Source organism: Pan troglodytes, chromosome 5, assembly GCF_028858775.2.
Source record: "Pan troglodytes isolate AG18354 chromosome 5, NHGRI_mPanTro3-v2.0_pri, whole genome shotgun sequence".
NCBI lineage: Eukaryota > Metazoa > Chordata > Mammalia > Primates > Hominidae > Pan > Pan troglodytes.
In genome coordinates, this window is record NC_072403.2 from 9984524 (window position 1) to 10011346 (window position 26823).

At 38.0% G+C, this 26823-nt stretch overlaps 1 protein-coding gene across 39 annotated transcripts in view; it reads left to right on the top strand.

The window, feature by feature from the left end:
• PRP4K (pre-mRNA processing factor kinase PRP4K) overlaps positions 1-26823 on the top strand; it is a 43311-nt gene that overhangs the window by 11572 nt on the left and 4916 nt on the right. For 38 of the 39 annotated variants that reach the window (XR_010157505.1, XR_008548771.1, XR_008548770.1 and 35 more), the window contains exons 3-14: positions 4472-4645; positions 7870-8025; positions 9588-9669; positions 10910-11120; positions 14277-14350; positions 16093-16183; positions 16813-16960; positions 18712-18849; positions 19490-19643; positions 23091-23205; positions 23802-23953; positions 25488-25574. Coding sequence is in view for 2 of the 39 variants with exons in the window: in XM_054686589.1 (XP_054542564.1) it covers positions 4472-4645; positions 7870-8025; positions 9588-9669; positions 10910-11120; positions 14277-14350; positions 16093-16183; positions 16813-16960; positions 18712-18849; positions 19490-19643; positions 23091-23205; positions 23802-23953; positions 25488-25574 (1582 nt within the window). In the remaining 37 variants the exon portion in view is untranslated. Of the gene's footprint in view, positions 1-4471; positions 4646-7869; positions 8026-9587; positions 9670-10909; positions 11121-14276; positions 14351-16092; positions 16184-16812; positions 16961-18711; positions 18850-19489; positions 19644-22322; positions 22484-23090; positions 23206-23801; positions 23954-25487; positions 25575-26823 lie in introns of those variants that run through there. The other variant, XM_054686590.2, reaches the window with a different exon arrangement.

Sequence of the window (26823 nt, forward strand, 5' to 3'; positions counted from 1 at the left end):
TTAAGTAACCCAATCCATTAACCATGTTAGTATTTGCACTTTTGTCGATGAGTATTTTAAGTATAGGTGTTTAACAAATACTGAGCTTGATGATAGAATTGGGTTTTTTCACATTCTTGATTTAATACCTAGTTTGCTAAGGCACTCCTTTCAATCCATGTAATTTGGCTGATAAATCTTCACTGGGGGCGTCTAGAGAGGATTATTACTTCATGAACAGTGTAGGCTGAAACTCTTAACTTTGAAAAGGGGTAAAGGTAATCAGTTTAACAATTGTGTTCTGTTCATTCTCTTGTATTTGCATGAGTTTTAAATTTTAACAGTATAAATAGAAACCAATACCAATATTTTTTGGTCCCCAAAGTATAATTAAAATGGAAAATTTTGTATAAATACATATAATCTCATTGTTGAAAAGTAGTATCTCTTAAGCTTAAGAAGAATAGTATATGAAATTATTTTGTATTATTTGAATAATATTTTGTCTTAGTTCTTATAAATCCTCATGTGATTATCTTAACTCATGAGGTGAAGGGGCTCTCATACCTAATTTATAAATGAAATAGAATCAGAGAATGTATATAATTTACGTAGGATCATAGAACGGAAGTATTTGCAGGGAGGAGTGTTTATACCACTTAAACTACTTTAGAAACAGATTTCTTAATGTCTTTTTTGTATTTAGTATTTAAGTATTATGAAATTGCCAGTTAGGTTTTGCTTATTAAAAGAGTATTGGCTTATACTATATAACGATGTTATTAATTCCTAGCCATTTACTGTGTTCATAATAATATTTTCTGTGAATGGGTATAAATGTAAACTCACCCTGAAAGTGAAGTCATCATATTTTCAGAGAAATTTCAAATTTTATTTCCAAGTGCTGTGTCTTAAGAGCATCTTGATTCTTTACTTCTGAGTGGCACTGTAATGAAATAGCCCCTTTTTCCTTTGGCTTCCTGGATTGAGGCAGTGATTAGTTTTACTGATTCTGTTATCTCAAGTGCTTCTTAATTATCTTGGTGGTCTTTCAGTTTGCTTTGTTTGAAGAGCAAATTCTGAGGAGTTTACTAAGGACTAGAGCTGAGTATTTGAAACAAAAATATTTTTTTAAATTACAGAAGTGGTGCATACTTACTTATTAAAGAGAAATCCAAATAAGCCTGTAAATTGGCTCTCTTTTCATTTCTCCACTACCACTCCTTAGAAATTTACGTTATCTTAGGTCTTTCCTTGTACAGACAATAACATGAATATAAGGGAATTTTTTTTTTAAACAAAACTAGAGTGATATTATTCATATTCACATGTGGCTTGCTTTTTTCAGGAAACATTTCTGCGACAAAACATATAGATTGTTTTTCATTCTGCCTGACAGCAACTGGTATTTCAGTGTAGATGTATTATAGTATCATTCTCCTATTGAAACTGATGAAAAATTTAGGTTGGTTCCAGTTTTTCACTATTATATGCGAAGATGTGCCTTGGTTATGTGTGAGGTTTCTTTATAGAATAGACTCATAGAAGTGGACTTGCAAAGTCTCAGGGTATGTACATTTACATTGTAGAAAGTTATTGCTAAATTTCCATCCAGGAAAGTTAGGTCAATTTCTACTTCTACTTCTATGACTATGTAAACTGCCCCTTTTCCTAAAACTGTATTAGGAAAGTTTAGGAAAACCTTTATTACCAGGATACCATATAGTATTTTGTCACTCTTAAAAACAAAACAAAAAACCCAAAAATTGTTTTAATCAAAATTTCTTAGGTGACTAGTGAGGGTGAACATTTTTATTTTCTTTATTTTTATTTATTTATATATTTTATTTTATTTTATTTTTTGAGACGGAGTCTTGCTTTGTTGCCAGGCTGGAGTGCAGTGGCGCGGTCTCGGCTCACTGCAGCCTCTGCCTCCTGTGTTCAAGCGATTCTCCTGCCTCAGCCTCCCAAGTAGCTGGGATTACAGTCATGCACCACCATGCCCAGCTAATTTTTGTATTTTTAGTAGAGATGGGGTTTCACCATGTTGGCCAGGCTGGTCTTGAACTCCTGACCTCGTGATCCGCCCACCTCGGCCTCCCAAAGTGTTGAGATTACAGGCCTGAGCCACCGTTTATTTTCATTGCATTTTAGCAGACAACACTCTTCTTTCTATACTAGTTTACTTTATCCCATCCATTTATATATACATATATATACACATATGTGTGTTGTTTTTGTTTTGTTTTGTTTTGTTTTTTTGAGATGGAGTCTCACTCTGTCGCCCAGGCTGGAGGGCAGTGGTGTGATCTTGGCTCACTGCAACCTCCGCCTCCTGGGTTCAAGCAATTCTCCTGCCTCAGCTTCCCCAAGTAGCTGGGACTACAGGTGCGCGCCACCACGCCCGGCTAATTTTTTTTTTTTTTTGTAAGTAGAGATGAGGTTTCCCCACGTTGGCCAGGCTGGTCTCAAACTCTTGACCTCAGGTTATCTGCCTGCCTTGGCCTCCCAAAGTGTTGCGATTACAGGCGTGAGCCACCGCACCCAGCCCATTTATATTTTTTAACTGGTCTTTTGAGACTGTGCATGTATGTGAGCAGATTAAATAAAAGAGTTTCCTCAGATGGCCCTATCAAGAAGTAAGCACTACCAAGAAGTAAGCACTACAGATCTGAGTCAAAGTCTACCTTGCTCATTTTGGCTGGATCAGAGAAAGATTCTTGGGTTCTGTATACTGTGCTGAAACATGCAAGGCAGGTTGTGTTTTTAGGTTTGTATTAAATGAGGAAGGCCAGTTGCAATGGCTCACGCCTGTGATCCAGCACTTTGGGGAGGCTGAGATGGGTGGATCACCTGAGGTCAGGAATTCGAGACTAGCTTGACCGACATGGAGAAATCCTGTCTCTACTAAAAATATAAAATTAGCTGGGTGTGGTTGCTCATGCCTGTAATCCCAGCTACTCAAGGCTGAGGCAGGAGAATCTCTTGAAGCTGGGAGACAGAGGTTGCAGTGAGCCGAGGTCACACCATTGCACTACAGCCTGTGCAACAAGAGTGAAACTCCATCTCAAAAAATAATAATAATAACAAATGAAGAAAATACTGTAATATTATTTGATTATGGAGACAAACCTATTTACAGTCTGACTGTTCAGATTGAATAGTTGTGACCAAACCTGGAATAACATTAAGAAATGTTCAAAACCTGTTTTAAAAAATTAAGCTGTGGAAAGGCCTGTTGTAATACAAATATCACATTAAACAAGAGTAAAACTCACTGAAAGGTACTTGTGTGATAAGTGTTGAAAAGTTGGGTTTTTGTGGGGTTTTTCTGGGGAGGCTGGAGGCAGGGTCACACTCTGTCACCCAGGCTGGAGTGCAGTGGCATGATCTCTGCTCACTGCAACCTCTGCCTCCCAGGCTTACACAATCCTCCCACTTGAGCCTCCCGATTAGTTGGGACTATAGGCACATGCCACCACACTTGGCTAATTTTTATATTTTTTGTAGAGATAGGGTTTCGCCATGTTACCCAGGCTGGTCTCAAACTCATGAGCTTAAGTGATCCATCTGCCTCAGCTTCCCAAAGTGCTGGGATTACGAGTGTGAGCCACCACACCTAGCTATTGTTTTTGTTTTTTTGAGACAAGTTCTCACTCTGTCACTTGGGCTGCAGTGGCACAAACACAGCCACTGCAGCCTCAACCTCATGGGCTCAGGCGGTCCTCCCTCAGCCTCTGAAAGTGCTGGGATTGCAAGTGTAAACCATTGTGCCTGGCCTATTATACTTGACATTAAAAAGAAGATTTTTGCCCGGGCATGGTGGGTCACACCTGTAACCTCAGCACTTTTGGAGGCCAAGGGAGAACCACTTGAGGCCAGGAGTTCGAGACCAGCCTGGGCAACATAGTGAGACCCCCATCACTACAAAACAAAATATTAGTCAGGCGTGGTGGCATGCCCTTATGGTTCCAGCTGCTCAGGGGGGCTGAAGTGGAAGGATTGCCTCAGCCTGGGAGGTCAAGGCTGCAGTGACCCGTGTTTGCGCCACTGCACTCCAGCCTGGGCGACAGAGTTAGACCCTGTCTCAAAAAAAAAAAAAAAGATCCTTAATTGGAGAAATGTCAGGATGTAGAAAGAAAAAGTCGTCAATGAAAATGGAATATTTGAGTAAATGGAGTGTTATACTCACTTGGGGAGGTTTTATTTGAGTTGTTTATTTGAAATTAGAATCAGTGACTTTACCGGTATGAATAACCTTTAGTAATTTTTCAAATTGTGGGACCAGAGGAAATAAGACCTTTCATTGTTTGCCTGCAGTAACACCAAAATGTCATTGTGGTCATCTGAGTAAATTTTGTTACAAAACACATTAATCAGAGTTCACTTTCTTTAGGCTAATGTGCCTTTTCTTACAGATGTTCCTTGCATATAGAAAAAAATCATTTACTTTGATTTATATTTCTTTTAACTTGCATTTGATCCCCTTAAGAACACGACCTCGAGATGATATCCTCAGTAGACGTGAAAGATCAAAAGATGCCAGCCCCATCAATAGATGGTCTCCAACCCGAAGAAGAAGTAGATCTCCCATTAGAAGGAGGTCTCGTTCCCCACTCAGACGTAGCAGGTCTCCAAGAAGAAGAAGCAGATCTCCTCGGAGAAGGTAAAGACATTTCATCCTTGTGATTCATTAAACTCTGAATGTTTTTCAACCACCAGTGAGCTCAGTTGGTAGGTTTTCTTTTAGACCAGTTTTCTCTGAAAAATCGTAGTTGTGTTCCCATAGTTTCCTTTTACCAGCAGTCTCTACACATGGGTTTTCTTTTATATTGTTTCCTTTGAATTTTAAACAAATCATTGCTCATTTAAGATGCAATAAAATTCATCTTTTAAAAATAGGACTTTTTTCTCTCTTTTATCAATCGATACTAAATGAGCCAGGCTTAGGGATTTTTTTTTTTTTTAACCGGCAAGGTAGATCATGTAGTAGTAAATATATAGCCCAGTTTCTTACATTTTATGTTAATTTTGCATATTGATAGTTACTGTAGACTTAGGCAAAGGCCTATTTAATTTGCCATAGAAACCATTTTATCTGAAGCATATGTAGTCAGTAATAGGTTAAAAAGGTGGTTTATAAAGCAGGGAATCATTTTTTAAAATTCATACATACATGAAATATTTTGATATAAAACATAAATGGGTATTTGTTCGCCAATCTTTTAACATTTTAATTGAAGTAATAAATGAATATAATTTTTAAGAAACAAAGGCTTATATTGTAGCCATCTTTACATATCTCTCAGAATTTTTGTATGCTGTATTCCTAGAAGTGGAAATGCATGGTCTGAGTACACTCTGGTCAATGAGGGGTTTTATTTTATTTTATTTTATTTTTTTGACAAAGTCTCACTCTGTTGCCCAGGCTGGAGTGCAATGGCACGATCTCACTGCAACCTCCACCTCCTGAGTTCAAGCAATTCTGCCTCAGCCTCTCAAGTAGCTGGGACTACAGAGGTGCCCATGCCACCATGCCCGGCTTTTTTTTTTTTTTTGTATTTTTTTAAATAGAGATGGAGTTTCACTATGTTGGTCAGGCTGGTCTCGAACTCCTGACCCCAAATGAGATCCGCTCGTCTTGGCCTCCCAAAGTGCTGGGATTACAGGCGTGAGCCACTGCACCCAGCCACAATGAGGGTTTTTAATACTACCCCTTACTCATGTTTCACTTTTGCCTAATTTCATCACACTTTTTTGTTCTTCTAGAGTCAGTATAATCATTGTGATCCTGTATGTATTCATTGCTGAGCAAATAGTTGGGAGAGGAGGGAAGAGAGGACCTCCTTTCTGACACTGCTAGTCTTCTCGCTCCAAGCTGATCTCAAGACTTGCTTTTTTCTCTCTTCCCTTTTTATAAAAAATATCTTGTGTTCTGAAATTTATTATGTGCCTCGGTATGTAGATCTTTATCCCCATTTATTTTGCTAATTACTAGATAGGCCCTTTAAAGCAGGGAGTTTATGGCCTTCTGGGAAATTTTTGTGCTTTTTTTTTTTTCTTTCTTTCCGGTTTTTCCAATTGGACCTTCTGTATTGTTCCATGTATTAACATTTTATTCATGTTTTCCGGAAATAGTATTTTTTGTCTCTCAGACAACAGCGAGGTTATTGTGTGAGATTTTTGTTCTTTATAGTTTTCTTTGCTATATTGTGTTTCTTCCCAGATTCCTTTTGCTGCATGTTTACTTTTCATTTGAAGACTTTTCTCACACAGCTGGATCCTTCATTGCTGCCTATTCTGAGTTAATATTTAGGTACTGACAAAGCTGAATGGGATTTTTCTTCTATTGTGACAGTGTAGAACTTGTCAGCTAGTGGTTATCACTTCAGAGTAATTAGATATTTTTGGATATTAGTGATATTTTCTTGGGCTATGAGTTTTCCGGAATCCTTTCATTTCCTCCTGGGAAATAGACCTGGCTACCAGTAGAGTTCTCTTCCTTCATAATGTAAACTTCCTTATAATCTGTCTATCTTTGGTATGTGCCTCTCAGTATCTGGAGTGACCAACACTTCTCTAGAAAGCAAATCTTAAGTGTTCTGCTGGAATGTGAAGGGAGTGGTTGACATTTTCCACTGAGTTGGGGAGGGGACTATACCGAGTCTGGCTGTTTATAAAGGCTTTCAACCAATTCTGTCCTCAGCTCTTACCTCACACCATCTTGCAGAGGATAGGAAGTCTCCAATTCCTGAGGCTTCCTGGGGGTTTTGTGACATGTTCTGACTGTTTCTGATTTACCTTGTGTGTTCATGTTGGACCAATATTCAGCTCAATTTGATCTGTTACTATTCTTTACTCCAATTTGCACATTCTAAGATTTTATTCTCATCTCTGCTATCATCTCTCATGACATTCTCCTTGCCTGAGGGTTTTCCTCCCCTCCCCACCCCACCCCTCCCTTCCCCTCCCATCTTTCTCTTTTCTCTCTCCCCTCTCCCCTCTCCCTTCTGTCTTCTCTTTTCTTTTCTTTCTTGAGGTAGGATCTTGCTCTGTTACCCAGGCTGGAGTGCAGTGCGATCACAACTCACTGCAGCCTCAACCTCCTGGGCTCAAGGAACCCTCCCAGTAGCTGGGACTATAGGCACGTACCACCACACCCAGCTAATCTTTTTGTATGTTTTGTGGAGACAGGGTTTTGCCATGTTGCCTAGGCTGGTCTCAAACTCCCGAGCTCCCTGCCTGCCTTGGCCTCCCAAAGTGCTGAGATTATATGTGTGTACCACTGCACCCAGCCCCCAGTTTTTTTTTTTTTTAAGTACTCATTTACTGTCATGTTAGTGAGGTTTCTTTAAGTTGAGCTCATTGAAACATACATATAACTTACATAAAGTAAAATGCTTTTTGTTGTAAAGTTGGGTGAATTTTGACAGACAAATAAGTCACACTCAAGTTAGAGAACGTTTTCATCACTCCAAGTTCCCTTTTGCCCCTTTTCAGTCTCTCCCTTCACTCCAGTGCCTGTGTATACAACCTTGGTGCTGTAAGAATACAAAGAAACAGTAGGTATTTATCCCTATAGAGCTTATATTCAAGTTCAAGTTCATATCCATGGGAAGAATTTCTTAGTTCAGAATTTGATAAGGAGTAGGTATGTTTTAGTTATCTTCAGCTAGGCTGGTTATCTCAGTCTTTCTGATGTTCTGTTCTTTTACTTAAAATTTTCAAATGACCTTTTTAAAAAATAGACTATATTTTAGAAGAGTTTTAGGTTTACAGCAAAATTGAGTAGAAAGTAGAATTTCTATATATCCCCTGTGCCCACACATGCATGCCTTTCCCACTTTGACATTTAAAAAAATGTATACCTGTCTTTTCTTCTTTAAATAGGGACAGAGGTCGGAGGAGCAGATCACGCTTGCGAAGGCGGTCTCGATCACGCGGTGGTCGTAGACGAAGGAGCAGAAGCAAAGTAAAGGAAGATAAATTTAAAGGAAGTCTTTCTGAAGGAATGAAAGTTGAGCAGGAATCTTCGTCTGATGATAAGTAAGAATAGAACTTTCCCATAACTTTGTTTTTCCAGTTTAGAGAAGTCTTATTTGACTTGGAAATTGTTAAATAATTTCCACCTAAATATTATAAGTGGCTCCATTAATTTGGCTCTGAATTTAAAAGTTAGTCTTTTGTGAATATTGTATAGGTTGTATCACAGAGTTAGTAAGCGGTTTTCTGAATGTAGGTGTTTCAGCTTTGGCTGGAGTGAACATTGGGCCTTCATTTTATTGTGAGCCTACCCTTTGTTTTTATTATGAACAATACATATACATTAGTCCTGCCAGCCAGAGTTACTAGATTTTGGGAGGAATTTTCTATAAAAGTTTAGACCTTTGAGTTTGTGTTAGATGATATATACTTTGCAATTGAGGCTATTTTGTGATGAGTGTCCTTTTTACAACGTGAAAATGTAGAAACATTTCAAGTGTCTAATACAATTGTGGGGACATTTTTCCCTGTCTCTACAAAAAATACAAAAATTAGCCAGGCCTGGTGGCACACGCCTGTAGTCAGGAGGCTGAGGTGGGAGGATCGCTTGACCCTGGGGGGAGAAGGTTGAAGTGAGCTTGATCACACCACTGCACTCCAGCCTGAGCAAAAAGAGTGAGACCCTGTCTCAAAAAACAAAAATAAATAAAATGCAGACTTGATTGTCTAAGTGGAATATCTCAAAAATAAATGGGACAAATCTAGAGCCATTCTCAACAGGAGGTTATTTGCCTTCCTGGTGACATGTCTGAGGACATTTCTTGTTGTGATTGTTGGCTAGAGGCCAGGGATACTGCATTCTACAATGCACGGGATAACCCCCCCACACACACACACAAAAAGAACTATCCATATCAAAAAACAAATCATGCTAAGGATGAAAAACCCTGATTAAAACCAGGTGATTAAAGTTGGATGGGGGAAGGGCATTCTACATAGATTCTGATAGAATCAGAGTATAGTTTGCCTATTCTGCAGCGAACATTCAGGAGGTAAGATCATTGAAAGAGTTGCACTGGGAAGGATCATAAAGATCGTGGAGGTGGTATTTGAGGGTAAGTGCAGAGGGTTGGGGGCAGTGTTGCGGAGTAGAGCCACATTCCCCTTCAGATTATATGCAAGTATTTGCATGTGCATTTCTGATAGGGAAATACGGGTATAGCTTTCTTGAGCTTTCAGGCGGTTCTGACATCCAGAAAAGGTAGCAATTTACTTATCTTACCCTTGCCGTCATTTCATAGGTGAGAAAACTAAGGCTAGATAGGTAAAGTGACTTTACTAAGGTCATGGAAAAACTAGTGGTGACTTTTGTAAACCTGGAGTTATTTCTTTTATTCCCGATTTTGGTGCCATGAAATAGATGAGAAGAAAACTGAGACAAAGGTTAGGTTACTTCCCCACATTCCAAACCAGGCAGTTAACTGAGATGGTTTGGAAACAAAAGTAATAGGACTTAAGACTTTTGCTCTAACTTACTGATACCTACATTTTCCTGCCTTTAACTTTAAAATGTATAAGGGGTATGGTTTTAGAATCTCTTAAGGGTGTTTGAATTTTTCTTTAAGCCTTGAAGACTTTGATGTAGAGGAAGAAGATGAAGAAGCCCTAATAGAACAGAGAAGAATCCAAAGGCAGGCAATTGTTCAGGTATGTGATTTTAATGAAAAATAACCATTATTGTAGTAAAAGATTTTTTTGCTTTAACAAAAATGTAGCATTAATAACAGTTGAACAGGTCCTTAGAAAAGGATAGTATATATAAAATTATCTTTGTGAGGTTTGAAAAAATGATCTTTTTTTAGTGACTAAAACTGAGATGGTTGCTGTTTGTTGGTTATACATAGAATTCTGGTTGTTTATACATAGAATTCTGATGTAAACCTCTTCTGTAAAACATGAGAATCTGAAGTTTGCTTTCTAAGTTAATGAACACGTATGAGTATAGAATAAACTGGAGGAATTTTATTTAGCAAAAAATTATGCATGTTACTATGTGAATAAAGTAAATATTTTAATATTTAGTAATGGCAAGTTTTGTAATGTGAATATGGTGGTTTAAATGAAACATTTGAAAAATAATTTTAAGACTAGAGCCAGATGATGAAGAAGATTGGGTGGGGAAAGAATGTTATACAAAGATCTTGATATAGCCATTTAATTATAAGGTTTGGTGACTTGGAAGGTTGTCAGCTCTTCCTTAGAAGACAAAAGGAGAAAACAGCTGTGGCAGCTTACCTAAACACACATAGCAAACCGTAAATCAGGTAATAGTATGCCACGTTGGAGTGAAGGACAGAACTTGCATCACCAGAAAGGAAGTAGGGCAAAACTAATTCCGGAGGAAGCTTACTTTTCTGGGACACTGGTAAAATTGTAGTTAATAAACTGATATCCCTGAAGATGTGGATGAATCTTTTTTTATTCTTGCTCAGGTCCGCAACCCCTTACCTCTAACCCTTGGGGCCATATGTGCTTCGGAACTCAGAAAGTTTTGAGTTTTAGAAAGGTGATATGGTGCCTCTATTATGTGCCATCAGTGGGGTCTGCAGCAGACCCCATAATCAAACACGTTAATATTTCTACAGTGAGGCATACTGTAATAGTCACACTGGGGAGAAAATAAGACAATAAATGGTGCCTCATCTGATCAGGTCCAGTGCTGCCACCTGATGAATGTGCACTGAAGAAAGAAAAACTTTTTCAGATTTTTGTGAATTTAGAAATTACATAAGGGATTGCGGATTTGATTGAACCAATAAATACCATTTGGTTTGTTACATTATTTGCTACATTCTCTTAACTGTTCACTGCAGCAACTCTTAGCCATGAATGTATTTGGATAGCATCCAATTTTATGAAAGTATTATCTTCTGTATTGTTATTACAGAAATATAAATACCTTGCTGAAGATAGCAACATGTCTGTGCCATCTGAACCAAGCAGCCCCCAGAGCAGTACGAGAACACGATCACCATCTCCAGATGACATTCTGGAGCGAGTAGCTGCTGATGTTAAAGAGTATGAACGGGAAAATGTTGATACATTTGAGGCCTCAGTGAAAGCCAAGCATAATCTAATGACAGTTGAACAGAATAATGGTGAGAGAGTTTTGTCCTGGCGACGCTTTTCTCTGAATTTTTAGCTCTGTAACTTTATAATAAGAGACCTTATTTGGGGTGGGATTGGGAAAAGTAAAAGATTAGACATGTTGCTTCTGCTGAATATTGCAGTAATATAATATTAAATATGTCCTTACAAATGTTCTCTATAAATGTGTTTTTATTAGTTCACATATCCTGAATAGTATACTGAACTCTCACATATTCGTTACCTTTTGTTTTGCTTGCTATTTTAAAGCAAATCCAATTATGATTTTATTCCCCTTCTGAGTACTTGTTTGTCTCTCTGTCAGTTAAGAACATTAATGTTTTAAAACATTAAATAAGAGGTTTCCACTTTTTGGTTACCCCAAAAGATAGTTTGTATAGGACAGGCAGGGTAAATACATGTTTATTATTTTCTTTATTTACCAATTTTTAGAATACAGTTGGTGCCCTAACAAGCTCCGGAGATGTCTAATGAGATTTTGACTGTTTTGTTAGGTGTTCATCGTTTGGTGTCATTATGTGCTTGATGTGTTTCGATCTGGTGCTGTTATTTTTCTTTCTGAAGCTCAGATTGGTCTCTCTAACTGGGTTGGGGAAAGGAGCCCTTTTTCAGTTGATTTCTCTTGTCCTTTTGTGCCAGCCCTTTAGTATTCAATATAGCTTTCTTACTTTCTAGAACAGGAACTAGCAAACTTTTTGTCTAAGAGGTTAGGTAGTAAATGGTTGAGCCTTTAGTAATTATATTGGCCTTTTCCTTTACAGTTCCATATAGTGAACTTGTTGGAGGGCAGAACCTGCCACAGACAATATATGGTTATTATTATTATTATTTTTTTTTTTTTAAGAGACAGAGTCTTGCTCTGTCGCCGAGACTGGAGTGCAGTGGCGCGATCTTGGCTCACTGCAAGCTCCCCGTCCCGGGTTCACACCATTCTCCTGCCTCAGCTTCCCAAGTAGCTGGGACTACAGGCGCCTGCCACCACGCCTGGCTAATTTTTGTATTTTTAGTAGAGACGGGGTTTCACCGTGTTAGCCAGGATGGTCTCGATCTCCTGACCTCATGATCTGCCCGTCGGCCTCCCAAAGTGCTGGGATTACAGGCGTGAGCCACCGCGCCCAGCTGACAGTACATTGTTGAACGGACATGGCTATGTTCCAGAAAAAACTTTGGCACTGAAATTTGAATTTCATCTAATTTTCACTTGCCACAAAGTATTCTGTTCCCCCACCCCCGAACACTTACAAATGTAAAAATAGGCCATACAGAAAGAAGCAGCCAGCTACATTTGGCTCACAGTCTGTATATAGTTTACCGACTCCTGCTCTAGCAAGATGCACAGGTTTATCTTGTGCATGTCCTGCCCAGAGCAGAATCAGCTATTTCTCCAAGGATCCCTGGTTCCATTTAATAGGAAATGCCATTTAGACATCACTGCACACTTACTAGTGTCTGTGATTTCTGGGCCTTTGCACTGGACAAAGTTAGGAAGTAGTTACTCTTTTGGAAAGGAGGAGTTTACACAGATATTGCCAATTTAAAATTGAGATTATTGGGGTTTATTAACTTAGGATTTTATATTTCTATCTCTTTTATTACAGTGAAAAATTTAGTTCTTAACATGATTACAGATAGGTTATCTTGAAACTTATACACATTAGACATCAGTATGATTATCATTACTAAATATACTAACTGGCTTAAAATTTCAGTGGTGGTTTTTAGGATACATTGTAAGTTGTATAGGCACAATTCTCTGTCTTTTAAAATCATCTGAAATCTCTGTATGGTATGCCACAAATTTGATAGGCTTAGGTTTATTTTCATTTGCTTTTGATTTTTAGGAATCATCTTTTTTTTCTTAATACATTCTTTCATGTATGCATGTATGTGTGTATATGTTGTATCCTACCTACACACACAAAACCAAACTATACATACCTAGATCGAAATGCTTCTCCTCACTCCTTTTTATAGGCTCCGCCATAGTTTATTCAGTCAGACTTTGATATTTGAATTGTGTCCAGTTTCTGTCTATTCATTGGGTACTGATTATAATGGCGTTGTGCATTAAGTCATTCTTTAATTCTTGGCCACTGTGTTTTACAATAGTTCCCTAGAAGTGGGATTGCTGGGTCAGAAGAGGGAGTGAATATATAATTTTGCTATGTATTACCAAATTCTACTCTTTTATAAGGGTTGTACCATTTTGCCGTCTTTCTGAGTGCTTGTATATCCAGAGCCTTGTTAACAGAATGTTGTTGTACTTTTGGATGTTTAGCTAGTATCAGAGGTCAGAAATTGATACCTCATTGTAGTTTTAATTTGCATTTCCCTTAATGTAAGTGATAATGAGCATGCATTCATATGGTTAAAGCAACTGGATTTTTTTTTCTAGAAAATCCTTTTATTTTTTAGCCGGTTTTCTATGGGATTATTGGACTTTCAAAGGGAGAGATACATAGAGGTTTAGATCTATAGTTGAAATATTAACCTTTTGGGATTTAAGGTGCAAATAACATGTTTTAAAGATGAGCTTTTATTTTAATGTGAAGTCATTGCTTAGCTATTAGCTTATTCATGTAAACTAAGAATAGTAAAAGTTAACATTGGGTCTTTCAACTTTTTTTTTTTTTTTTTTTTTGAGCCAGAGTCCAATTCTGTCACCCAGGCTGGAGTGCAGTGGCGCGATCTCAGCTCACTGCTACCTCCCTCTCCCGGGTTCAAGCAATTCTCCTGCCTCAGCCTCCCAAGTAGCTGGGATTACAGGCACCTGCCACCATGCCCGACTAATTTTTGTATTTTTAGTAGAGATGGGGTTTCGCCTTGTTGGGCAGGCTGGTGTCAAACTCCTGACCTCAGGTGTTCCACCCACCTCAGCCTCCCAAAGTGCTGGGATTGCAGGCGTAAGCCACCATGCCTGGCCGGTCTTTCAACTTTCTGAAATGCACTCTGTTACTAAAAAGTGAATACCTTTATGTATCATAAATGTTAATAAAGTGATTCTAAATTGAATACTGTTGGGAAACTGATGTGCAAGAGGGCAAAAAAGTTTGAATTACTATTAATGTAATTCAACTCCCGTTCACTTATTTTGTGTTTTAAATCGTCTCTTCACTTTTCAAACATTAATGCTAATTTCCTTTAAGGTTCATCTCAGAAGAAGTTGTTGGCACCTGATATGTTTACAGAATCTGATGATATGTTTGCTGCGTATTTTGATGTAAGTTATTTTAAATCAAGTGTTAAAACAAAAAAAAAATAACAAATATATGGGTGTGTATATACATATAAAGAAGAATAAAGCAAATGTAATAAATATTTTGAACAGTGTGGGTGAAAGGAATCTGAAAACTACTAGTTTTGCATCCTATAAGTCTAAAATTAATGTCAAAAATTTTAAGACAGGTATGGCAAAACAATTTGAGAGCTTTATAAAAGTCAAACACCAAATGATAAACATGTAGTCATTTGTACAGTATTGTGTATTTAAATACATACACATACATATGGTAGTTAGGTGCCATAAGGAGATAACAGTATTTTCTAGGTCTTTATTAGAATAGACTCCACTTTGGGGCCTCTATATTATATTAGTAGGTGATTGAGAACTTATTAATAGAATTTATTGAAGAATTGGAAATGTTATAAGGAGTAGATTAAGAAATTTTGGTGATTTCACCACTTTTTTCTTAAATTTTTATTGATGCCTTATGTTGGAAAAGTCTTAAACTATGAACGTGGTCAAACTTGGGGACATTTTCAATATAAATTTCAAAGGACATGAGAAATAAGAGGCCTTCATAAGAGGAGGTAGAGAAGATAAATGTAACAGGGAAAATAAAAATGTGGTAAGATAAATAGTCATGTATATGTATACACACACACACACACACACACACATACACACACAGATCAATAGGAACACCAACCTATAAATGAATTAGGAGAGGATGAAATGAGTATTGACCCAGTTTTGGTGTCAGTACTCATTTGCTTGGTTGATATTGAAGAGTCTTCTGGGTATCTTGGAGAGTAAGGTGCAATAAAGAATCATCAGAAGGGCCTGGCACGGTGGCTCACGCCTGTAATCCCAGCACTTTGGGAGGCCGAGACGGGTGGATCACGAGGTCAGGAGATCGAGACCATCCTGGCTAATACGGTGAAACCCCGTCTCTACTAAAAATACAAAAAAATTAGCCGGACGTGGTGGCGGGCGCCTGTAGTCCCAGCTACTCCGGAGGCTGAGGCAGGAGAGTGGCATGAACCCGAGAGGCGGAGCTTGCAGTGAGCGGAGATCGCGCCACTGCACTCCAGCCTGGGCGACAAAGCAAGACTCCGTCTCAAAAAAAAAAAAAAAAGAATAATCAGGAGTACCATATATTCTTATTTTTCAATTTTCCACGTAGTGTCAACTAGTGCAGCCAGTGACTTACTACATTTCATGCATGTATAGGAAGAACACAAATGGTATAACAGCTATAGAAATTTGTATCTGGTTTTGAGTTATTTTCTTTCTTTTCTCTTTTGTTTTGAGATAGGGTCTCCCTCTGTCCCAGACTAAAGTGCAGAGTGCAGTAATTAGTGACATCATGGCTCACCGCAGCCTTGAATTCCTGGGCCCAAGCGATCTTCCTGCCTCAGCCTACCAAGGAGCTGGGGCTACAAACACATGCCACTACACCTGGCTTTTTTTTTTGTTTTTTAATTTTTAGTAGAGAAGGGGTGTCACTGTGTTGCCCAGGCTGGGAGGGTTTTTTTTTTTTAGTGTCATTTTGAATCAAGATACTTTGGTCTCATGTTTCAGCTATGTTGGATTTACATAAGTGATAGTAAGAGTTTATTTAATTTGGAATAAAATGCTTTTATTAAATTATATCTGGTGTTACCCTTTTGTGTTTTAAAGGAAGTGCTTTAAATGTCTGACAAGTGGGTAAACTGTTCATGTCACCTCTTTAATTTCAGAGTGCTCGTCTTCGGGCCGCTGGCATTGGAAAAGATTTCAAAGAGAATCCCAACCTCAGAGATAACTGGACCGATGCAGAAGGCTATTATCGTAAGTTCACATTTTATATTAACTTTAGAGTTCATTGTAACACCATGCAAAAGTATGCTGCTTGATGCAATCACAGATTATTGGAGAACTCTGAAAAATCACATCACAGTGCCATCTTTAAAAAGTGTGGCACATCCAACAGCTGCATGAACTCGTGTGTATTCTAAAAGCAGCCCAGAAACATCACAAATGGAGTGAGGTAAAATCTTGATGTACAACCTAAATATATTCAAAATTATTTTCAGCCATGAGATAGTCTTCCAGAAGGAAGGGGTACGTCACTTACTCGTCTTGATCTGAAACCAAGAAAAACGACAAACAGGAAACTTTGGATGCCAGTCATGCGGTATTTGTCATGCGGGACTACAATTGGAAAAACGTACTCATTGTTAAAATCATCAGCAGTTGATAGGACAACAGGAACTCTTGTAGTGATCTGAAGTAGGCATGCAGCTTCTAACCACACTCTGATAGAGTGATCAGTGGAGGCATGGCTTTGATTCTTCATTGTGTCTAGGAAACCAAATAGTAGAGATTTAACACAATTTTTAAGTGACTGCACTGTGTTTCCTACTTTCTGATTCTATTTATTATAGTCAGAATTCTAATTTTTCAATTTGCCTTTTTAGGTGTGAACATAGGTGAAGTCCTAGATAAACGTTACAATGTGTATGGCTACACTGGGCAAGGTGTATTCAGTAATGTTGTACGAGCCAGAGATAATGCAAGAGCCAACCAAGAAGTGGCTGTAAAGATCATCAGAAACAATGAGCTCATGTAAGTTCAGAAGACGTGAGGAAACCTTTAACAGTACAGATAGTTACAAAAGAACATATTTTTAAACTATTTTTTTAAAGTGATACATGATAGAATGTGTAAAACAAGTATTGCAATTATAAAGTAATGGAAACAGTTGTTTTTGACTGGATTTTAAAATTATAGCCATATGTCATATGTACTAGAACAACAGGCTGATTATTTTTAATTCATTTCAGTGCATTGTAGTACCTACTGTATGCACCAATAACAACTTAAACTCCTTCCCTCTATTGCCTGTCTTATGCCGTCCTTTGCTTTATCTGAAGACGAGTTGAGAAATGAAAGGATCATGTTGATTAGCTGTCACTATGGTGACCTGCAAAAAAGTGAATATTTATCAGAGTGATGAGAATCTGTCTTTTTTAAATTTGTTCCTGTTTTCCTCCAATAGAAAGTTAATTGCCATATCTGTGTGTTTTAATACCACACACTGAGCTGGTATTAAAATGAATTTAATGTGTTTGAAATGTCGGAAATAAGTGTTAAGTTTAGATTGCCCTAGGCTTAGAAAGGACCTTGTTTTGATGGGACGCCCCAACTTCTGTATTTAGCTGCTTACTATAAAATGTAGCTTATTGACAAATTGTAACAAGAATTTCCTCAGATAACCAAGTGTTAAAATTTGATAAGGCATCCATTACTATGTTCTGTTTTTTTTTGTTGTTTGTTTGTTTGTTTGTTTTGAGACAGGGTTTTGCTCTGTCACCCAGGCTGGAGTGCAGTGGCATGGTGGCATGATCTCGGCTCACTGTAACCTCCGCCTCCTGGGTTCAAGGGATTTTCCTTCCTCAGCCTCCCAAGTAGCTGGGATTACAGGCGCCCACCACCACGCCCAGCTAATTCTTGTATTTTCACTAGAGACAGGGTTTCGCCATGTTGGCCAGGCTGGTCTTGAACTCCTGACCTCAAGTGATCCACCTGCCTCGGCCTCCCAAAGTGCTGGGATCACAGGCATGAGCCACTGCACCTGGCCCATTACTGCATTCTTAAAGGAACCAAGACTAGTGTGCAGTGTGGTTCCATTTTGTTAATGTCAAGATGTGGGTTTTGTTTTGTTTTTTTGTTTTTGTTTGTTTGTTTGTTTGAGATGGAGTTTTGCTCTTGTTGCCCAGGCTGGCGTGCAATGGTGGGATCTCAGCTCAACTGCAAAGCCTCCGTCTCCCGGGTTCAAGCCATTCTTCTGCCTCAGCCTCCCGAGTAGCTGAGACTACAGGCACCCGCCACCACCCTTGGCTAATTTTTGTATTTGTAGTAGAGACAGGGTTTCGCTATGTTGACCAGGCTGGTCTTGAACTCCTGACCTCAAGTGATCCACCCACTTCTGCCTCCCAAAATTCTGGGATTACAGGCATGAGCTGTCGCGCCTGGCCTGTTTTGAGATAAAATATACAAGATTGATATTCCTTCAGGCAAAATCAAAATTTTTTAAAAATCAAAATAAGATGGGTTTGTTCCTCAATGTTTCTGTTTTGTGCAGTGATTATTTTGGAAATTAACTCTATGTATGATAATGATAGTTGACTAACTATAAAGTGTTATGCGAATGATATATAGAGACACCATTTCTCAGTAGATTTATTAGTACTTAAAAATATACAGACTCCTCCCACACATCACCTGATCGTCAGACTGGGGCTAGCAAATACATTATTTAGTGCTCCTAAATTCTGTGTATGTTCAATTTTAACCCAATTTTTTTTTTATTTTAGGCAAAAGACTGGTTTAAAAGAATTAGAGTTCTTGAAAAAACTTAATGATGCTGATCCTGATGACAAATTTCATTGTCTGAGACTCTTCAGGCACTTCTATCACAAGCAGCATCTTTGTCTCGTATTCGAGCCTCTCAGGTACAATGTCAAAACCTGTGCATTAAATTGCAAATTTAACTACTTCATCTTTACCATCTCATTTTGGATAAATGCTGTAACAGATTTTCTGCGTATTTGATTTGTTTTATCCACACAGCTCTGGTTTTTGTTTTTTAACTTGCGGTTAACAGCTAGTCGTCGTTGTTGTTGTTGTTGTTGTTGTTGTTGTTGTTGTTGTTGTTGTTGTTACAGTCTCTCACTCTGTTGCTCCGCCCGGAGTACAGTGGTGCAGTCTTGGCTCACTGCAGCCTCCACCTCCCGGGTTCAACAGAGAGTCTCTCTTAAAATGAAATATTTCAAGGAAGGAATTTTTATCTCAACAGTATGGCTTTGTTGTGTTTTCAGATGTGAATCTATTCTAAAATCGAAATGGGAGTTTTACCTTGCATATCTTTCTTCCTACCTATTTGGAAAATTGAATTTATTCGGAAACTGTGTTATATACATACAATTTGATATGCTCTCCTTTCAATATAAAATGATTTATCAAATGTGGGGGTGGTTCTTACATATTTTTATTTTGCGCTTGATTATGTTTGCAAATGTTTTTGCCTTTTTATATTTCCATTTTGCATTTTAACTCCTATTTTGTTTTCTTTTTTTAATTTTCTCCTAAAAGCATGAACTTACGAGAGGTGTTAAAAAAATATGGTAAAGATGTTGGTCTTCATATTAAAGCTGTAAGATCCTATAGTCAGCAGTTGTTCCTGGCATTGAAACTCCTTAAAAGATGCAATATCCTACATGCAGATATCAAGCCAGACAATATCCTGGTAAGTCAAACAGCCAAGCTGCGCTGTACATCTTGAACATACATTTCACTTCTTACTAGCAGTAATATTATTACTATGAGAAACGACATCTTAGAAGCATAGTTCAGTATATTAATAACCTATTTCAGATGACTAATACTTTTTTATCTTTCTTGGAAATCGGACAGTGAAATTTTATTGACAAGTATGAAGAAAAAGGAAATGTGCAGTTGTCCCTTTTTTTCTCTTTTGACTGATGGATTTAAAGTATGCACCAATCCTGGAATGCTTTACTGTAGTAATGAGTTTCTTCTGTTATCTTTAGAAAAATGCCGCACATGTTGCTGTTTTGAAGTAAGGAGTGTCCGTACGCTTCTGTTTGCTAATTTTATGGCTCCCTAAGCTGTGGCTCCTGGGGGCTCAAACACAGTAAAGCTCACTTGTGGTTATAGGTATTATATTTAAAGGCATCGCTTTTGAAGCTTATTTTATTTTATTTTTAAACTTTCAAGTTCAGGGGTACATGTGCAGGCTTGTTACATAGGTGAACTTGTGTCGTGGAGGGTTTGTACCCACTTTTCCTGATCCTCTCCCATCTCTCACCCTCCAGCCTCTGACGGACCCCAGTGTGTATTGTTCCCCTGTGTGTCCATGTGTTCTCACCTTTTGAAATCTTAATTCTCTTCGACTAGTGACTTCTGGTGGTAACATGCAGATTTCACAATGTATATGTTTTTGAAATTTTGAAATACATATTATCATAGTGATGTGATTAATGCACACACACACTCCTCCCCTCCCCGGCCCCATTACTTCACCCTGTTTTGTGGCCTTCAGTGTGGGGCGTGTTCGCAAGTTGGAGAATTCCAGCTTATCTGCTGGTAACATTCTGCATTTCATTTTTTTTAAATGGGTTCTCTTTATCAATTCTCCTACAGTTGATGCCTAGGAGAGATCCTGAAGACTAAAAGCTAAGCGTGTAAGGTGTTCTTTATTGGGAACTCTTGGAGCTATAACAAAATAAATACTTTTGATTTTTTCTTTTGTTTTTTTGTTTTGTTTTGTTTTGTTTTGAGGCAAGGTCTTGTTCTGTCACCCAGGCTAGAGTGCAGTGGTGCCATAATGGCTCACTGTAACCTCCAACTCCTAAGCCCAAGCAGTTCTCCTGCCTCCGCCTCCCCAGTAGCTGGGACTACCCACAGGCACATGCCACTGTGACTGCCTAATTAAAAAAAATTCTTTTTAGAGATGAGGTTTGGCTGGTCTCAAACTCCTGGGCTCAAGCAATCCTCCTGCTGCAGCCTCCCAAAGTGCTGGGATTCTAGGTGGGAGCTACCGTGCTTGGCCAAGATAAATTCTTTAAAAAATGGTGATCTCATTAAAGTTTAAGGAGTTTTTTTTTAATCAATAACTAAGCTATTTAATTCATATTTCTCTTTTTCTTTTTTGTTAATATCTTAAAATATTTCCTTTATTTCCTTCCAGACAACCACATTAGTAATGAGGTGCATTCCATTTTTATGTTTGGTCTGAATTATTATTGTATTGTATATCTAATGTAACTTGGAGTTAGGGGAGCTGAGTAATTTCATTGAAATGGTAGGTACATTAAAAATGAAGTGTAAATTTGTGTGGCCAATTTCATAGTTGATTTTTACCTCAATTTTTTTTATGAGACACAGCCTTGCCCTGTTACCAGGCTGGAGTGCAATGGCGTGATCTCGGCTCACTGCAACCTCCAACTCCCTGGTTCAAGCAGTTCTCCTGCCTCAGCCTCCCGAGTAACTGGGATTACAGGCAGGCGCCACCACGCCCAGCTAATTTTTGTATTTTAGTAGAGACGGGGTTTCACCATGTTGGCCAGGATGGTCTTGATCTCCTAACCTCGTGATCTGCCCGCCTCGTCCTCCCAAAGTGCTGGGATTATAAGCGTGAGCCAATTTTTTGTTTTTTAATTGTGAAATACATGGTTCATGTCAAAGAATATGCAAAACATGTACAATTTAAAAGGTCATTTACAGTGAGCGTCTTTGTGACCATTGTGGAGGTTAAAGAATAACACATTTGCCAGTGTCACAGAAGAAACTCTTGTTTTTAAAACCTAATGCTAAACTAGTATAGGTTTTCACATACATTTAAGAAATGTTTTCCCTTCTTCCTGGGGAAGGAAAAAATAGACCTTAATGACAGAGCTGATTTTTGTTAATGAAAATCCAAAGCCTTTAGCTCGTAATTTCAGGTATCAGTGTGGTTTAAGTACCACATTCCTCATGACAGGAGTAGAAGTTGTGTAGCAAACTGAAGTGCATATGAGTATGGATACGCTGCTATTCTTTAAGGCATTTTAGCCAGCCCAAGAGTTCCACTGATGGATTCTAATTTTAAAGTGGTTCTTAAGTTTTCTGTGGGTATTGAAACTGCTTAAGTAGCTGAATTCAGCTTACACTTTAAAAAGTTTTAAAATAACTTTTCTATTTTAAGATGCTTTTCTGATTCCCAAGATGAAAAGAATAGTAATCAATGTGGGAGTTAAAAATAATCATTTCTGTTCCTATTAATAGCTTAACTCTGGATATCATTTATAATAGTCCAGTCTCCCCATAGAGACTGCCTAAGGCTAAAGTGTTATGCTGCTTTGGGGTGGGAGCAGTAGGCCAAGTTCAAGTCCCAACTCGGAATTTGTGTGTGTCTCTTTTGAAGGGGGGAAGGGACTCTGGAATATGAATTATCTTCACTTGTTAATCCTGAACATGCCTCTGACTCATGAGTGGCAGCAGTCATGGGAGCAACTCCAGCCTTTCTCAGCAGATGTCACTATTACTGTGTATGTTGAAGTATTTACAAAGGAAAAAAGAAACAAATGACTAATATAGAGTTCATGTTTATCAGTTTTGCCAGATATATTTAACATTTTCTTGACTAATACCTTCTTTATATTTGAGGGATTTAGTATTTTTTAGACTTGAAGTGATGGCTAAATCTGGGATCATATAGCAGCTTCGGATGAAGAATATTTTGTTTTTGTCCAAGTTTATTCTGAATCACCCTTCTGCTTTCATTGCCATTGTAATTCTCTGGCAACTGAAAGTTAAGTCTGATTCCTTAGTTATAAAACTTGACTTTATTCAGGTATTCAGGGTCTTTTTAGAAGATGCTTTGCTTCATGAAATTAGATTTTTCTCTCAGTACCCCACCCTTTTAAAAATGCAGTTGTTAAAATTAAATGTACTTTGTGATATCCATTTCCTCACTGAAAACAGTTTTTACTCATTGTAATGAATATTTGATACATATTAACTTTTCATAGTTAGGAAATTGAATTAAAAATAAATAGAAAAGGAATTTTTAAATGAATGTCTTTGTTCTCAGTATTGGAATTAATAAAACTTTTCAAAGCCAATAATTTTTATTTATTTGTATTAATTATTCCTGGCTTGAATTAAATTCCCTTGAAAAAATGTTTTGCAGGTTAATGAATCCAAAACTATTTTAAAGCTTTGCGATTTTGGGTCGGCTTCACATGTTGCGGATAATGACATAACACCTTATCTTGTCAGTAGATTTTATCGTGCTCCTGAAATCAGTAAGTTTCTTAATGTTCTTTGACCTGGGCCATCATATGTGGTGGAAACCGCATACTTAATGTCTAAGCACTGTTTTCCATCACACTTCAGCAGCTGCACCAGTTCATTCATGAGGAAGGGAACCATAGCAAGTTCATCCTCCTCAGGTGGAATGAAGGTAGTTGTGACAGGAGTCTTGATCATGTCGGGCAAGAGTAGCAAAACAGTTGTGGAAAATCCTCGACTTTAGAAGACTGCTCTTGATTATTCAAGGTCTGATTATCACATTTATGGATTGTATGGGACCTTTGTTTTTTCCTGTTGCCTTGGTTGAGGCTGATTAGCACCTCCACCAAAGGCGAAATGAGAAAAGAGAAGAAATACATATTTTCTTTTGCCCTTTAAGTTCCTCCCCCACACCTCCATTTTTTAAGGTTTTTAAGTTTGAGTCTCTATTAAGAATTAGTGGGAAAGAACACAAAACTAATTGTCAAACTAAGGCATGAAGATTGTGGTTATAGTACAAGCTAAGGTAGCCCCTCATTAGTGGAAATAAAAATTAATAGTCGTCAGTTTTCTTTATCCTCGTATATTAAAACTTTGATTTTGTTTTCAGTTATAGGTAAAAGCTATGACTATGGTATAGATATGTGGTCTGTAGGTTGCACCTTATACGAACTCTATACTGGAAAAATTTTATTCCCTGGCAAAACCAATAACCATATGCTGAAGCTTGCAATGGATCTCAAAGGAAAGATGCCAAATAAGGTAAGACATTAGCATGAGCTTCTTTAAGGTCTTAGTTTCTTATTAACTGACAAGACTGCTGACACTTGCTCACCACTAGCGAGCTATAAAACAAAAATTTCAGAAAGGTGGGTAGATGGCTATCATGATTTCTTAGGGTCTTTCCCTTTTCTGGTGTTTTAAATTAGTGGTTCTAATCAGCCAAGCGCTAAGGATAAGAGAACTTTTTCAATGATGGACAGAGAGCAGCAATATTTTGGGGATACACCCTTATGGGTAAAAGTTTCAAAATGTTTGGAAGACAGAATGGAAAAAGATGTAAGTTGAATTAGGTAAAATACAAGAACGTGCTTAGTGGTCAGAGAATGAATAGGTGAATATTAGATATTGTAAGAGGAACTTGATGTTAATTAATTTATTAAAGATTGGAGGTTATTTGAGAAAGTAAGGTACCTTTCTTGGTACCTTTTCTTATTTAATATCTTTCTAACTCACCCCTGTTACTTCAGCTATAATGCTAGTTTCTGTTTAACATGAAGCAAGAATGTAAGCATTTATTAAAGTATCTGAGGGCCATAACTTAGCTTTTTTTTTTTTTTTGAGATGGAGTCTTGCTTTGTCGCCCAGGCTGGAGTGCAGTGGCGCGATCTCAGCTTACTGCAAGCTCTGCCTCCCGGGTTCATGCCATTCTCCTGCCTCAGCCTCCCGAGTAGCTATAGGCATGAGCCACCGCGCCCGGCTGTAACTTAGCTTTTTAAGATTTCAGCCTATTTGCTGAATTTCTAAAGATTTACACATTTTTCGTAAAGGTCAGAAAACTGTGTGGTTTTCAGTTGTGTTTTGTTGTTGTTGTTGTTTTGAGACTGGATCTTGCTCTGTGTCCCAGACTGGAGTACAGTTATAGCTCACTGCAGCCTTGAACCGAACCCCTGGGCTCAAGCAGTTCTCCTGCCTCAGTCTCCAATGTAGCTGGGACTACAGGCATGTGCCACCACAACCAGTTAATTTATTTAATAATTTTTTTGTAGAGATGGAGTTTCACTATGTTGACCAGGCTGATTTGTACATATTGTCCAAATTCTATTAGGTTGGACTTTTTTTAGAATAAGTTACATAAAAATGAGCTATGTTGGTATTAGTTTTAATGAAGTCTGACCTGTATCAGGGCTGTTGGAACATAATTAGTAAAGTGGCATTAGGTTTCCTAACTGCCAAGGAGAAAAAACCTGAGTTCTGTGATATTTTTAGGAAGAAGTAATTTAAAGTCTTTGTTGACTCTCCAATTTTAAATAGTGAAAGGACAATTTGATGTTATAATTGTTTTAAGTCACTGCCTGGACAAATATAATTTCATGTTATTAAGTAGTTTTAGGTACAGCATTGGTATTTGCTTTTGCAAAGATGTTAATGAATTCCTGGGATCAAGGGAATCTGAGATCAAACAAACCTACAGAGACTAAATAACATACTTATTTGACTTATTGTATATTAATTAAATTGTTAGTAGGCCTGTTTCATAATAGTTCAAAACCCAAGTTTTTGTTTTGTTTTGTAGATGATTCGAAAAGGTGTGTTCAAAGATCAGCATTTTGATCAAAATCTCAACTTCATGTACATAGAAGTTGATAAAGTAACAGAGAGGGTAAGTGTTCTAAATGCAGCATTCGATAGTTATTTTATTGTTAATTGAGTACTGAATCATACGAGCTGGTGAATTAAAAAAAAACAAAAACCCAAAAGTAAGTATTTCCTTTTTGCTGTCGACCAATTCCTAAATAAAACACATCAGACCATGGAAAAGATGGAGGGATTATAAAATGTTTTTCTAGCATAATTAATTTATTTTTATTATAGGTCATATTTAGGCCCTCGTCACATCTTTGGATTACTTTCTTGGTCTGGCTTCCTATCCAGCTTTCTTATTGCTGCTAGAGTGATGTTTCTGAAAACAAATCTGATCATGTTCCTGTCCCTGCTTAAAAACCTTTGTTGGCTCCCTGTTACCTATGAAATAATATTTAAGTTCCTCAGAATGACAAATCCAACTGCTTTCTTCAGTTTTCAGACCTCTCTTCATTACACTCAGAACCCCCACCCTTCCACATTTGGCCAGAAGGCGTGCTGGTTCAGACCTTTGTGCCTTTGCTAACAGGCCTCCCTGAGCTTAGTCATTTCCTGTGCTGCCTCACCCCTGACCCCCTAAAAAATGTATCATCTTCAAGCCTCAGCTGAAATACACATTCTGTATGAGCCTTTTGAAAACTCCCAGATTGAAGTAATGATTTCCTTATTTTTGTCCCATTATTATAGCATATGTCCCTGTCTTTGTCAGAGCACTTAATAATACTTCAGGGTATTAACTTATTTACATGTCTGTCACTTACCACTTCAGGGTAGGGAAAGTACAGTGCAAACAGCTCATGCTTATCATATTGTAAATTTTCATTGCTAACTTGGAGTTGACTTTTTTTTTCTTTTTTGAGACTGAGTCTCGCTCTGTCACCTGTCACCCAGGGTGAAGTGCAATGGCACGATCTTGGCTCACAGCAACCTCTGCCTCCCAGGTTCAAGCAATTCTCATGCCTCAGCCTCCCGAGTAGCTGGGATTACAATTGTGTGCCACCACGCCTGGATAATTTTTGTATTTTTAGTAGAGATGGGTTTTGCAGTGTTGCCCAGGCTGGTCTCGAATTCCTGAGCTCAAGTGATCCACCTACCTTGGGCTTCCAAAGTGCTGGGATTACAGGTGTGAGCCACCGCGCCCGGCCCAGAGTTGGCATCAACTTTTTCATTTAAGTTTTTTGGTTACCTTTTAAAAAGATGTACAGCATAGAGGAAACCACAGCAAAGTTTTAAATGAATAGATGATGATGATACAGTCATGCGTCACA